Source organism: Rhipicephalus sanguineus, chromosome 9 (assembly GCF_013339695.2).
Source record: "Rhipicephalus sanguineus isolate Rsan-2018 chromosome 9, BIME_Rsan_1.4, whole genome shotgun sequence".
Classification (NCBI taxonomy): Eukaryota; Metazoa; Arthropoda; class Arachnida; order Ixodida; family Ixodidae; genus Rhipicephalus; species Rhipicephalus sanguineus.
The window spans coordinates 90387992-90399932 of NC_051184.2; the positions used below are offsets into that span (position 1 = coordinate 90387992).

The 11941-nt window shown below is 44.2% G+C and overlaps 1 protein-coding gene across 1 annotated transcript in view; it reads left to right on the forward strand.

Moving 5' to 3' along the window:
- Nucleotides 1–11687, forward strand: part of LOC119405721 (transforming growth factor-beta receptor-associated protein 1) — a 38648-nt gene extending 26961 nt beyond the window's left edge. Inside the window, exons 13-16 of the mRNA XM_037672560.2 lie at nucleotides 3198–3400; nucleotides 5631–5699; nucleotides 7082–7154; nucleotides 11523–11687. Coding sequence (XP_037528488.1) covers nucleotides 3198–3400; nucleotides 5631–5699; nucleotides 7082–7154; nucleotides 11523–11687 — 510 coding nt within the window. The remainder of the gene's footprint in view (nucleotides 1–3197; nucleotides 3401–5630; nucleotides 5700–7081; nucleotides 7155–11522) is intronic.
- Nucleotides 11688–11941: the final 254 nt, after the last annotated feature.

Consider the following 11941-nt stretch of genomic DNA (forward strand, 5'->3'; position numbering starts at 1 on the left):
CCTATACTTTCCTTGGCATTATTGTCTGTTAGTGCTCATTAATGTTATATGACACCGTGTCATATCAACGAAATCGCTGCGATATGACACAACATTACGCTAATATGACATATCCGTCAAACTGAGCAGAGAACAAGTGGTTTGGTTCAGTGAACACGATTGCGTCGGCATGTACCACTCCGGGCGATACCTGGGGATTTGGTAAAGAGCCGCAGAGGCAGAGTAGGCGCAATAGCTTAGCTTAACCCATATTACCACAGTGCATTAAAGTTTCATTACTTTCGGCCGTAAGCATGAGTTATTGAGCATGAGCATGAAGAGTTCGCTGGCACGACATCAAACCATGGTAATCAGATCTAGGGTTTAACAAAATCGATTTTTTTACGTAATTGAAATAAGCTTTTTTTGTACTGCCATATTATGCTAACATTATGTTAAAATAAATAATTTGGCAACTGTACTTTGCGTAAAAGGCCGAATTTTAGCGTAACAATGTTTTGATATTGTCACGGGGTTTTGATATGCACAAATGCAATAGCGCTCGTATTGTTGCTGTTCCGCCATCTTGGCTGTAGCTGATTCTACTTCTCCCTGTATATTTTGTAAATACAATTCTTTCTTCTACACTCTCACCCCCGTGACATTTGGTGGTGGTACGGGGTAACAACACGAGCGCTGTTGCATTCGTCGTCTTCACCGTCTGTCTGGTGGATTCTTGTTCCTGTTGGCGTGCAACAATGCAATGAAGTAATTTGCCAATTTTACATAAGAATGTTTACAGCATATAGGAAATCGCAGTAATAATGGTATTGCCTATAACAACATAAGTAAAAAGTTCGGTAAAGCTAAAAAGCTACCAACAAGACGTGATGCATACAAAGGCACTACCCACATTTCTGAAAAGAGGACACTCGAAAAGAGGGGGAGGTGAGAAGTGTTTAATATCAGTAGGGAGTGAGTTCCACAATTTCAGACTACAAAACCCAACGGTGAGTTGCCCATAGTTATGACTTATAGAGAATGACACGTTGTTAGTGACACAAAAATTGTACATCTTTTTCTCTTTTTTTTTTCAATAAGTAGGTAATGGCCTACTTATCATGGCTGGAAGCCTCATTTGTTGAAGTGTGTGACGGCTGGTTATTAGGAGGCGTTATTATAGCACCCAGTCACAGTATCGGTTTTAGGGAGCGCTGAAAGAGGCAGGACCAGATTTTAATTGTTTTTTATAAACACAGCTGGCCACGTGATCACACAAAACAGTGACGTTTACCATGTGCGACAATGCATGCGCACGTCTGCGCCGTGTTGAAAACTGGGGCAGGTAGCGCATGCAAGGAGCGAGGCAGCCAAAGCAAACTCCCAATGCAGGTGGTTGATGGTTATTCACCTTACAACCATGTTGATGTCAGTGTCACAAGGTGCTCCATTTTATGCTCAGTTGCCGTGTGGCATACACTTTGAAATTGGTTTATATGTTCCTGGGTATATTAGTCATTGATATTTTCTAGATGATGTGTATGTGTCCACACAAATGTGTCTCACAAGTTATCTCTCCATGAAACGGGCCCTACGACACTTTTCCCTTTCCCAAGTAGCCATGGAATGGCTTCACTAAAGGAGCTCATTGCCTCACAGATCGATCGCCACAAAAATTTTTAGAATCCGTCCAGTACGAGCGGAGTTACAAACATTTGTTGCACGCTGTACTTTCTTTCTCTCTTGCCCGACAGAAGCGCTGGAAGCTAAGCAGGGAGGGATGGCACGCGGGAAAGAAGGTACAATGCCACGTGTGCCTTGTAACTTTGAGCACTTTTTCTTTATTTTTCCCTTCAATCGCGCGGCGATTTTCTTCAATCAGTGCGATCGCGCGCACGCTGGCAAGTGGCGGTCTCCCGTGGCGGCCGCAGTAACTACCGAGCGTGCCATGTTCAGATCAGCCAATGGCATGGAACTTGAGTCAGTGACGCAGTGATTTTGAGTAAATAGCATCATTTGTCAAGAAAAGGGGAAGCGATTTTTAGCTGACCGAGAATTTATTGTAAATCCAAGGCCGCATGCTGTGCTATAATGTTTGGCTGACGTGTTCTTGGGAGCCTAGGCTACCGATCGCCAGCGTTTTTTGACCATGCCAAAAAAGTGTTGCAGGTCCCTTTTAAGGCAGAGATACCATTAGTTGGGTGCACTACGCGATTCCAACCAAAACTCACAGCGTCCCTCATGCATTCGCCTATGATGACCCAAAGACGAAAGCCATCTTCTTTTTGATCTCAATGTATTGATCTCCCCCCCCCTTCCCCGTCCCCTCTGATATTTTTTTGCACCTAAAGTGGTTTTGGCACTGCCTGCTTGATTGGCCCACCTTTGACCAAGCGACAATGTCATGTGATGACGTCATCATGTGATGTAATGATGTGACAGGTTTTGGCAATCTGTGACGTCATGATGATGTCCCATGGTGACGTCACGTGATGAGGATTTTTCGCATCATTCGTGTTGACGTGGTTGCCACCGTCAGTCAACTTTCGTGTTTGATGAGGTATCTAAGGCTTTCGTCTTAATAATAGAAGGGTCTCTGAATTCCTGAATGTAAGACTGTTATAGCTACTTCTTTTTCTCCCGGTGTCTTGGGGGTTTCAAGCCAAGGAATCGAACATTAAGGACATACTGGCTGTCTGACGATCAAGCCATGCCAAAAGACGGCCAGCTCATCATTTGTGGCATAGAGTTTCCTAAAATTAACTGGAAGGGACTCTGGCGCTGTGATCATTCAGCCACCACGGGAATGATGGGTAGTGCACGGATTTGCCTAGTCTTCGTACTTGCGGGCTTCGAACGCACTTGTGGCTTTGTTTACTGCTGTGTTTTGGTTTTCTTTCGGATAAAAGAATGGTTCGTTGTGAACTTCGGGACCAGATTTGAATTGGTGAGCCTAAAAAAGTGGTGAAGTGGAACAGCTGACTTTTGCTGAACTTCGTTTTGCGACAAAGCGGATGCAGGAGATGCGGAGCCAAATGGAGCAGAAAGAACGAAATCTAGACAAATCTGTGTACTACCCATCATTCCCATGCTGGTTGAAGCGCCATGCGTTACAGCTCCCATAGACACTAGCGCCAGAGTTCCCTCTAGTGTATCTATATTAAACTCTATGGTTTGTGGCACTGTCGGCTGCAACAGCAGTGTTTGTGTTGCGGCAGGAGGTGAACAGTGCCCTGTTGAAAGTCTACGCGCTGTCTGGGGACGACGACAAGCTGCTGAGGTTCCTGCAGAGCAATGGAGGCATCTGCTGCGACCTGGCCGACTGTGCGCAGTTCCTCAAGCGTCACGGGCGCCCGCACGCTGCCGCGCTCCTCTACCATGCGCACCGAGAGCACGAGAGCAGCCTGCGTCTGTGGGCGAGGTCAGTCACTGTTACAGTCAAATGTGAATATGTATGAGAAATATGAATGTATAATAAATTACTGTGTATAATGAAGTAAATCTAACATGTTTCTCACCAATACCAACATGTAATTAGCATACGCTAATAAGAAATGTGTGTAACAAAGGGATTTCAAAGGGAAACTACAGGGGTTCTCTGAATCATTTTACATTTCAAGTTAGTCATTGAAATTTCTATTGATTGATTTCAGCATCGTAGGTTCGTTATTAGAAGATATAACAAAGGTCAGTTTCATTTTTGTACTTCGCGCTGAACTTTCGGCACATATGTGTCAGTCCAAGACCACTGATTTCATTGTCTCTTTTTCACATTATGGCCATGTTCGCTCAATAAAATTTCATGTAACTCACTCTACAAGCTCTCTTGCTCACTTGGAACACAGTGTAGTTCACCTTTACCAATGAATTATGTAAGCCCTGGCAGACGCTGTCATAATGTACACCACAGTGGGTTGGGAAAGTCCAAGGCTTGGGCACCACTGCCCATATTTTCTAATTGCACATTTTCCCACTTATGAAGCATCTTATGGTGAGAAGAGTGGTGCTTTTGGTATTGCGAAGGGTAATTTACTAATATGAGAAAAAAATTTTTCTGTTCAGCATCGTTTTAATGTTGGCGCAACTCTTTTATGATGTTCATAGATTCGCCTAGGTTGTGCAACAAAGCGCAGTCAACAGCAAATAAATAGCATACAGTACCCACAAGAAGCTGTGCATGTGTGCCCATTTGTTCATGTTTCAGTTGTCCTGCATGTTTGACACCATTTGCACTATCAAGAGGCTAGTACCATCAGAACTTATGATGGATCTGAATTGCAGGGTGATTACTGTCCAACCTCAATATAATGAATTATCATTTATAATGAAGTAAAACAATAGTCTTACGATGAACACAATGTTACGAATGGGTTTACAATGAATTTTTGGATACAGCGAAGGTGTTTTCAAAATGAAGTCTTGACTGTACACATTTTGAGAAAGTTCTGGTTAAAATCATCGTGCACAACATATTCCATTTTCTGATGGCCTGAAGATATTACCGAGTCACAAGAAATTATTTAAATTCCTGAGTTGTCATGAGACTTCTCAGAGTAAGGGAGCCCAAGTACAGCCACAGCATACGGTCATTGACTGAACGTGTGAAATCTGGATCTTCCTTTATCGGCTTCACATATCTGTGTGCTTCGTAAGAGCTCACGGCAGTATACAGTGAACACTCCATAGATTGCAGAGCATCTATGCGACAACCCTGAGAACATAAATATCAAGAAAGTTGGCTCGTGCGAATATTCGAGCGCTTCGAATATTCGAACGAATATTACAGTATTTGAATTCGCTTCGACACGAATTTAAATTATTGGAAGTTTTGAAGTATTCGAAATGAACAAATAAACATATAGTATAAACCGCATGTAACCCTTTGTAAAGGTGGTTTCACTGCAGTGGGGCGGTGCTGTACCGTGGATACACCTGTCCAAGGGAAATCCGCACTGCCGCGAAGCCACACTTCATGGTTAAATGAACATATTACCCTCACATCCATGCATTATTTTTTAAGTTTAAGAGCTCGTTATACTGGCTTATATGCTGTAATTATAGCAAATTTTAAAGCCTAACATATTTTACAGGTTATCACTTACATTCTACTGAAAGTGAAATCCTGCAACTCAAAGCTGCTTCCACTTCCCTTTGAACCAAAAAGAATGACATCTGCACATGCCTTGTTTCAATTTAAAAAAACATTGTGCAGGTCAGTTGGGTCATGACAAGTATGCTCATTTTTCTTTATAACATGTGATACGTACTATACGAATTCGATTCGAAATTATTCGACCAAATCACTATTTGCTTCGAACCTAAAATTTACTATTTGCACAAGCCTACAAGAAAAAAATTCTTTGATTTCAAGTAGTCTTACCTCAATGTAATGGTGTACGGGATGGAGCAACGATTTGCATTGCCATTTCTTGCTTCAATTGAACTGTATGTATTTCTTTCCTTAGATTTAATAGTAGAGTCTTGTGTTACAGTTTCTATTTAACCAAGTTTTGGCGAGCACAAAAATGAAGCATTTACTGTAAAAGTGTCAAGACATTTTGTGTAAACTCTAATCTGTAGTTCTTTTAATTCCACGGACCATATCTTCCCAATGTTCTTATAATCTTTTTCTTGTTGGTTGTCCCATGCAGCATTCTGTCCGGGGAACTGCAAGACGAAACGTTCCCGGGGCTTCAATATTACGTTGACTACCTCTCTAGGTGAGTGGAGCTGAGTGTGGCTTGCTTAATGCATTTTAAAGGGGTGTAGTTCAACCCAATGCATTGGCGCGCTGGTTGGTGTGAATCCATGGTGCTTTCTTGCGCGAAACAACACCACATGAAAGAAGACAGGACAAAGCGCTTTGTCATGTCTTCTTGTGGCGTCGTTTCGCGCAATAAAAGCACTACGGGTTTGAAACGGGCCCTGCAACACTTTTTGAGCATGGTCAGATAATGATGCCGATCAGTAGTTGAGGCTCCTGAGAACATGAGAGTCAAGCATTATAGTGCAGCACGCGACCTGCAATTTACAATTAGTAGTTTTCAAAGTCGGCTAAAAATTGCTGACACTTCTCACAACAAATGATGCCATATACCCAAAATGACCATGTTATAAAGACGACGTGCACGGTCATTGGCTGATTTTGAGCATCGTGAACTGCACAGTTACTGCGGCCGCTGCGGAATGCCGCAACGTGCCTGTGTGCGTGCTCGCGATCACACTTGAAGTAGGCCTCGTGTTCGAAGAAAAAGAAGCGCTCAAGGTCATGACGCACGCTACGAATGGACGTAGCTTCTTGCCTCCTTGTCATCCCCCCCCCTGGTTAGCTTTCAGCGTGCTTGCTGGTACGAAAAGAGAGAGAAACTACTTAAAGTGTGCAACAAATTCATGTAACTTTACTGGTACTTGGTGGATTCTAAAACGTTTTACGGCAGTTGATTCGTGAGGCAATAAACTCCTTTCGTAATGTCATTTGATGATTATATGGAAAAGTGTTGCAGGGCCCCTTTAAATGTTTACTTAGAAACTTCACTGTGCGCTTTACTGAAGATATATGAAGATGGCCAGCCAGAGCGCAGTTCCTAGCTATGGTCTCCACTGTAGTACTCGTTAACGACCTAGAAAAAAATGAAGGCTCCGCCCACAGAACTATGCCATGCCTGCCATTCAACCGTGATAGACAGCCATGCTAGCTGATTTCCACTTGAATTGTAAGTGCTTTTTCTCGGTTAATTAAATACTACACTTAATAATAGTTGAAGGTTTGTTGTTACTACCTAACACATTATATTTGGGTGAGAGCGATGTGAGAATAGCTGACAAAATTTACTGGGACATTCAAGTTTCCGACCTAATGCAAATTCTCTGTGGAAATTCTCTGTGGAAGGGACAGTGATGGCCGGGGGCAGAGCTGGCATTCTTTCCTAGGTTGTAACCAACTATATGACTGTCTGTTAGGCATGCGCGTATTGAAGTGACATCAAGGTAGACAAGGAGCAGTGACATAATTGCGAGATTGTCTCGAGTTGGTCTCAGTCCAGCAATTGAGTTGTTTACGAATATTTTTACTCATGGACAACCTAATCAATTGCATTTGCAGACTAAGCAACCACAAGCTGCTATGGTCGTTTGCGGAGCTGGCTCTGGAAAAGGACCAAGAAATGGGAGTCAAGGTATGCATCTTGTAGCTCAGCAAGTGTGAAGTGATGCTCTGCACAACCTGATATCCTGTGCAATTAGTAGGCTTAGAGAATTGCATTCCTTGGTATAGGCACCGGGCGCGGGGTGAGTTTGGACTGGTGGCACCCCTTTCGGTGGAAGCGCGAAACTAATGGCATGGGGTAGCCAGAAAGGAGCAGGCGCTTGCTGCGGGGATACGGTGCTGGATGTTGGCTGCGCTTCATTGTGCTCACGTCGCTTGTGTCCTGCGCTGCCGAAATGCCTCGGGGAACCAAGCCCGAGCAGACAGGCTGCGCTGTAGGCTATGCGAACAGCTATGCGAACATGGACAAAGCTGGGGAGTACATCCAGTTCCATCAGTTCCTGTCTGCAATCGCCGTCGCCGACGGCCTTGTTCGCGCACTGGCCGCCAATGACGGCCCTCGTTGCGTCAAGTTACATGAAATACACAGACTGAAGATAGCTGTTTAAATATTAAAATCGGCGAAGCATCTAAAAGAAAAGGAAAACAAAACGGAAACAGGAGTGTGCAAGGTGTACAACAGAGGAACAACATGTGCAATCGGCCAAGCATCGAGTAAAGAAAGCCGAAAATCGAATAGGAGACAAAGGGTATGCTTTTCAAATGTTGGGAGACAATGTTATCGTGTAGACAGAATAACAAAGTATTAAATATTCGGCAGATCCCACACCTTGTGGGAATCAATTTCATGTGAAGCAGTCAGCGAGTAGTTCTATGCTGTTTTTTTTTTGAGCCAAGCATTACAAGGTGGATCGGCGTGTATTTGTAAGTGCAGTAGTTGTGTACACATCGTGGTCCTACCAGGCACGTCGACTACACTGGCGTTCAAAGGGCAACATATGGTCTGACGTAACGTCAGCATCCACGTTAGAGCAAATACGTCAGTATTTTCGCAGTGAAGTGCGCTTTACGGTGCGATGGTGTGAACATCATACGTATTCCTCTGGGGTCGAGAAACGCTTCAATATATCTTGCTCGATCATATAGGAATAGAAATGTAACGTTTATTACACTACTGTAAAAGCAGAGCAAACACTGGAGCCACAGACGTTGACCTGACATGACACCTGTATCATAGGAGTACATATGTAGTGTTTATTGCTTTGTTATGAAATGAGATAGCCAGCACCTCAACCACAACTGACGTTGCACCGTACATTACGCCTGTATAGGGTGTTTTGTAAAGCAGGTTCTAGACCTGGCGTGGCTCTGTGGTAGAATACCTGACTGCCACGCTGAACCATTGGGTTCGATTTCTGCTGGGATCGTAATTGTTCTCTGCACTCGTCGGGTCAACGCTGTGGTGTCGGTTTTTCTTGACGCTCTCGCATTTAAATTACCAATGTCTGTTCTCGCCGTTCCTGGGTAGATATAAACTGTCAATCACCTGTGGCGCATACCCGTACACCGCGGCCCGTGGTAAACGGGTATGTGCCACTCGTGTCTGGAGGAAAGGGTTTGACGACGTACGTGACAGGTTTTTCACGTTATTAATTCCATGACCCGACAGTCATATTCGTCAAATCATCTTACCCTCCCATGCCAATTTTGGTCTACACCAAGTTAAGGAGGCGATCACGAGAGCACCCAGACGTAGGTGGCTACATAGACAGATATGTAGATAGAAACGCTGAAAGTGCCCAGGGTTCGCTAAGAAATGCTTCGCATTTAAAAATAGAAATGGTGCTACTTACATCTAGCTCCGCATCATAGCTTATCGCGTTAAGCTTCGTATTCGGGACGCACTTGCAACGCTATTTGCACTCGTTGTTGCCTTTATATTCCATGATGTCGGGCATGTGACCTGCTTCGTGCAAGCGGCGACCCTTCTCTAGAGCAGATGCACGAAAACGCGTACTCCGGCTGTTCAAGCCTTTGAAACTGCAGCGCAAAATAACTGGCACAGCCATGGGTGCACTTGTGCTGTCAGGACTCGCCTTCATGCCAGGGGCCCTCCAGACAATAATGAGGAACAGCGAGTTTGGCAGTTAAAATGCAAAGATGCTTTTTTTACATTGTGTCGTCAATCGGGCCTGTCTCATTTGCAGTCCCGAAAGGGAGGAGGCATCGTGCCCCTCTGGTCCGCCTCCGAAAAAAAAAAAAACGCCTACAAGCACAGCACCACGCAAAGAAGCTGACTTGATTGATGTTCCGATGGCACTCATTGGCGTGGCCATGAAAGGGACCCGTGTCATTCTTTCTAGATGACTTGGCGGCCATTAAACGCGTCCACGACCGCAAATGACTGCGCAGGAGTCCGCCTGAAGCCCGACGACGGGCCCCGTTGTCTGAACACATGTCCGAGAGTCGAACGCTTCGTGCATTGTTCAAAAGAACACTGTTGCTGCCACTTCTTTTTGCCTATGGGCGACAAACGCAACAGCATACAGCTTCGAATTGTTCGAAAAGAAACGCTGCGCTTCTCGTCGAATACGTGCCGAAAGTAGCAGAGCCTGCTCCGCGTCGTCTGCTTCACATGCCAGTGCTGTCCCTGCCGCCGCTTGGGGCGCTTTTCGGGAGAGCCGTAGCTGGCGCCTTACGACGGCCGCCCGATGCCTATAGGATAGTTTGCACTGCCCATGTTGCCGATGCATTGGACACCAGCTCAGCATGGAGGTAGCACTGACAGGAAGTTTTTCATCTACAAATGTATTCCTTTTCTTTTTGTCACATCTTCCGTCAAATGTTTTTGTCAACTGTGTCCAGACATGGGAACCATGATGAGTTAGCGATAAATAGCTCTCAGAGTTGGAGCAGTGCAAAGGATGCTAAACAAAAAAAATTGTTAGCATGCACTGGAAAAACAACTTAAATTTATGGAAACCATGCAACCTATGCATACAGATAGGCCACTGCCATCAATGCAACCAACTTTCTAGTGGCTTCTGCTGTTTTTTCTGAAACGAATTGTTAGGTTCGAATTGTTATGGAAGCACCCATGTTCTGTTCTCTTCTTAAGCCAGTGCCTTGTTTTTAGCACTAACTCTTCGATACAAAACGTAGAGGAATGACTACTAATCAGAAGATAACAATCTATTCATAGTCACCTGATCTGATGTGGGATGAAATTTGTTGATTTTGTTTCACAACTTGTATAACGGTAAATTAGAGTGCATGTTGAGTATGTGCCATGTGCATGTTTTTGCCATGTGCCGTTGCCTATGGCAAAAAAAAGTGCTTGACGAAAGCTGTGCATGTGGCCACATTTCGCTAATGCTTTCCAGTCTTGCCAAATATACTAGAATTCCTGGTTGGTGTTTATCAACCTGTTAGTACTATTTACTGCCAATTCATGCAGCGCAGTATCAATTCTGTCTCCAAGTACCTCTAGATGTGCAAACCAGAGGCTCTACAATTTAGTGGCCAAAGCACAAGCACTACATTTGCCAAAAATATATTGATTGATTTGTTTTCTAAGCCGGATATTAACAGATCAGTTACAGTGATTGAGGTTGTTGCAGGAGGTCTTGGCCATGCTTTATGTGCAAAGTGGTGTAAAACAGCTAAACATAAAAGGGGTGCATTCTTAAATATAGTTTGTCGGACAGCACTTTGACATGTCTGTCTGTTGGACCTTGATACCATGAGCACGTAAAAATAAGAAAATTTAATCCCCCTGAGAAACTGAAGATGGAAAACTGAAGAGTCATAAACGAGTGCCTGTTGTCATTTCAACAACATTTGTGGAGGGGGGAAGCAGATTAGCTGTGACAGCAAGAACATCGCCATCATAGTACTGTTGTGGTATCAACGCACATGTGCAACTCACATGTGGAGGGTCAAAAGGTCATCAGAGAGACCCAGCACGTCTCGCTTATAAAGCAGGAAAGGCAAACGGGTGCCCTGCCGTTTTTCATTCAGTTGGCTGTAATGATTGTTAAATCAAATATGTACGGCTTGCGAGTGCTCCAGTATGACTTAGGCAATCACTGCAGGTGGATTCTGCCAGAATTTTAGTACATTGTTCACATCCATGCCTTTTTATTGCACCCATCATGCGTTTATTGAGAGTTTTGTTAAATTAGTAGCTAACACTAACATATGTTGACGGTGAACTTAGTGGCCGTTACAAATTTATTTGGTTGACCTGCCGCAGTGGTCTAGTGGATATGGTGCTCGACTGCTGACTCAAAGGTTGTGGGATCGAATCCCAGCCACATTTCGATAGAGGCAAAATGCTAGGGGCCCATGTACTTAGATTTAGGAACACATTAAAGAACCCCAGGTGTTCGAAATGTTCGGAGTCCTCCACTACACCGTCTTTATAATCATATCGTGGTTTTGGGAAGCAAGACCCCACAAACTATTATTATTGGAATTTATTTCTTTGCTACTGCAGATATTCACGGATAGGCCATCCGACGAACCCGACTCGGACGAGCTGAAGCCTGAGAACGTGCTGGAGTACCTGCACCGTTTCCACGACGCCGTTGTCCTCTACCTCGAGCATCTCGTCTTTGGAAAGAAGCTTGAGGTTGGTGCCAAGCTGGACTTGCTAGTTTAGATGAGCACTGTACACTTCTTACAGATTGAAATGTGACACCAGAACTTCAAGCAGAGTAACTTGTACTCACGATTGATTGATATAAACATGTCATGTTGCTATGAATCTGGCCACTGAAGGTGATGCTTGTTCTGGTATAAATGTACAAGCCCATATTACGCCATTCGGACATGAATTGAATGTGATGGAAACAAATGTATGTGGATAACTTAGCCCTAAATTGACGTGTTTCATTCCGAGAGCACCGTACATCT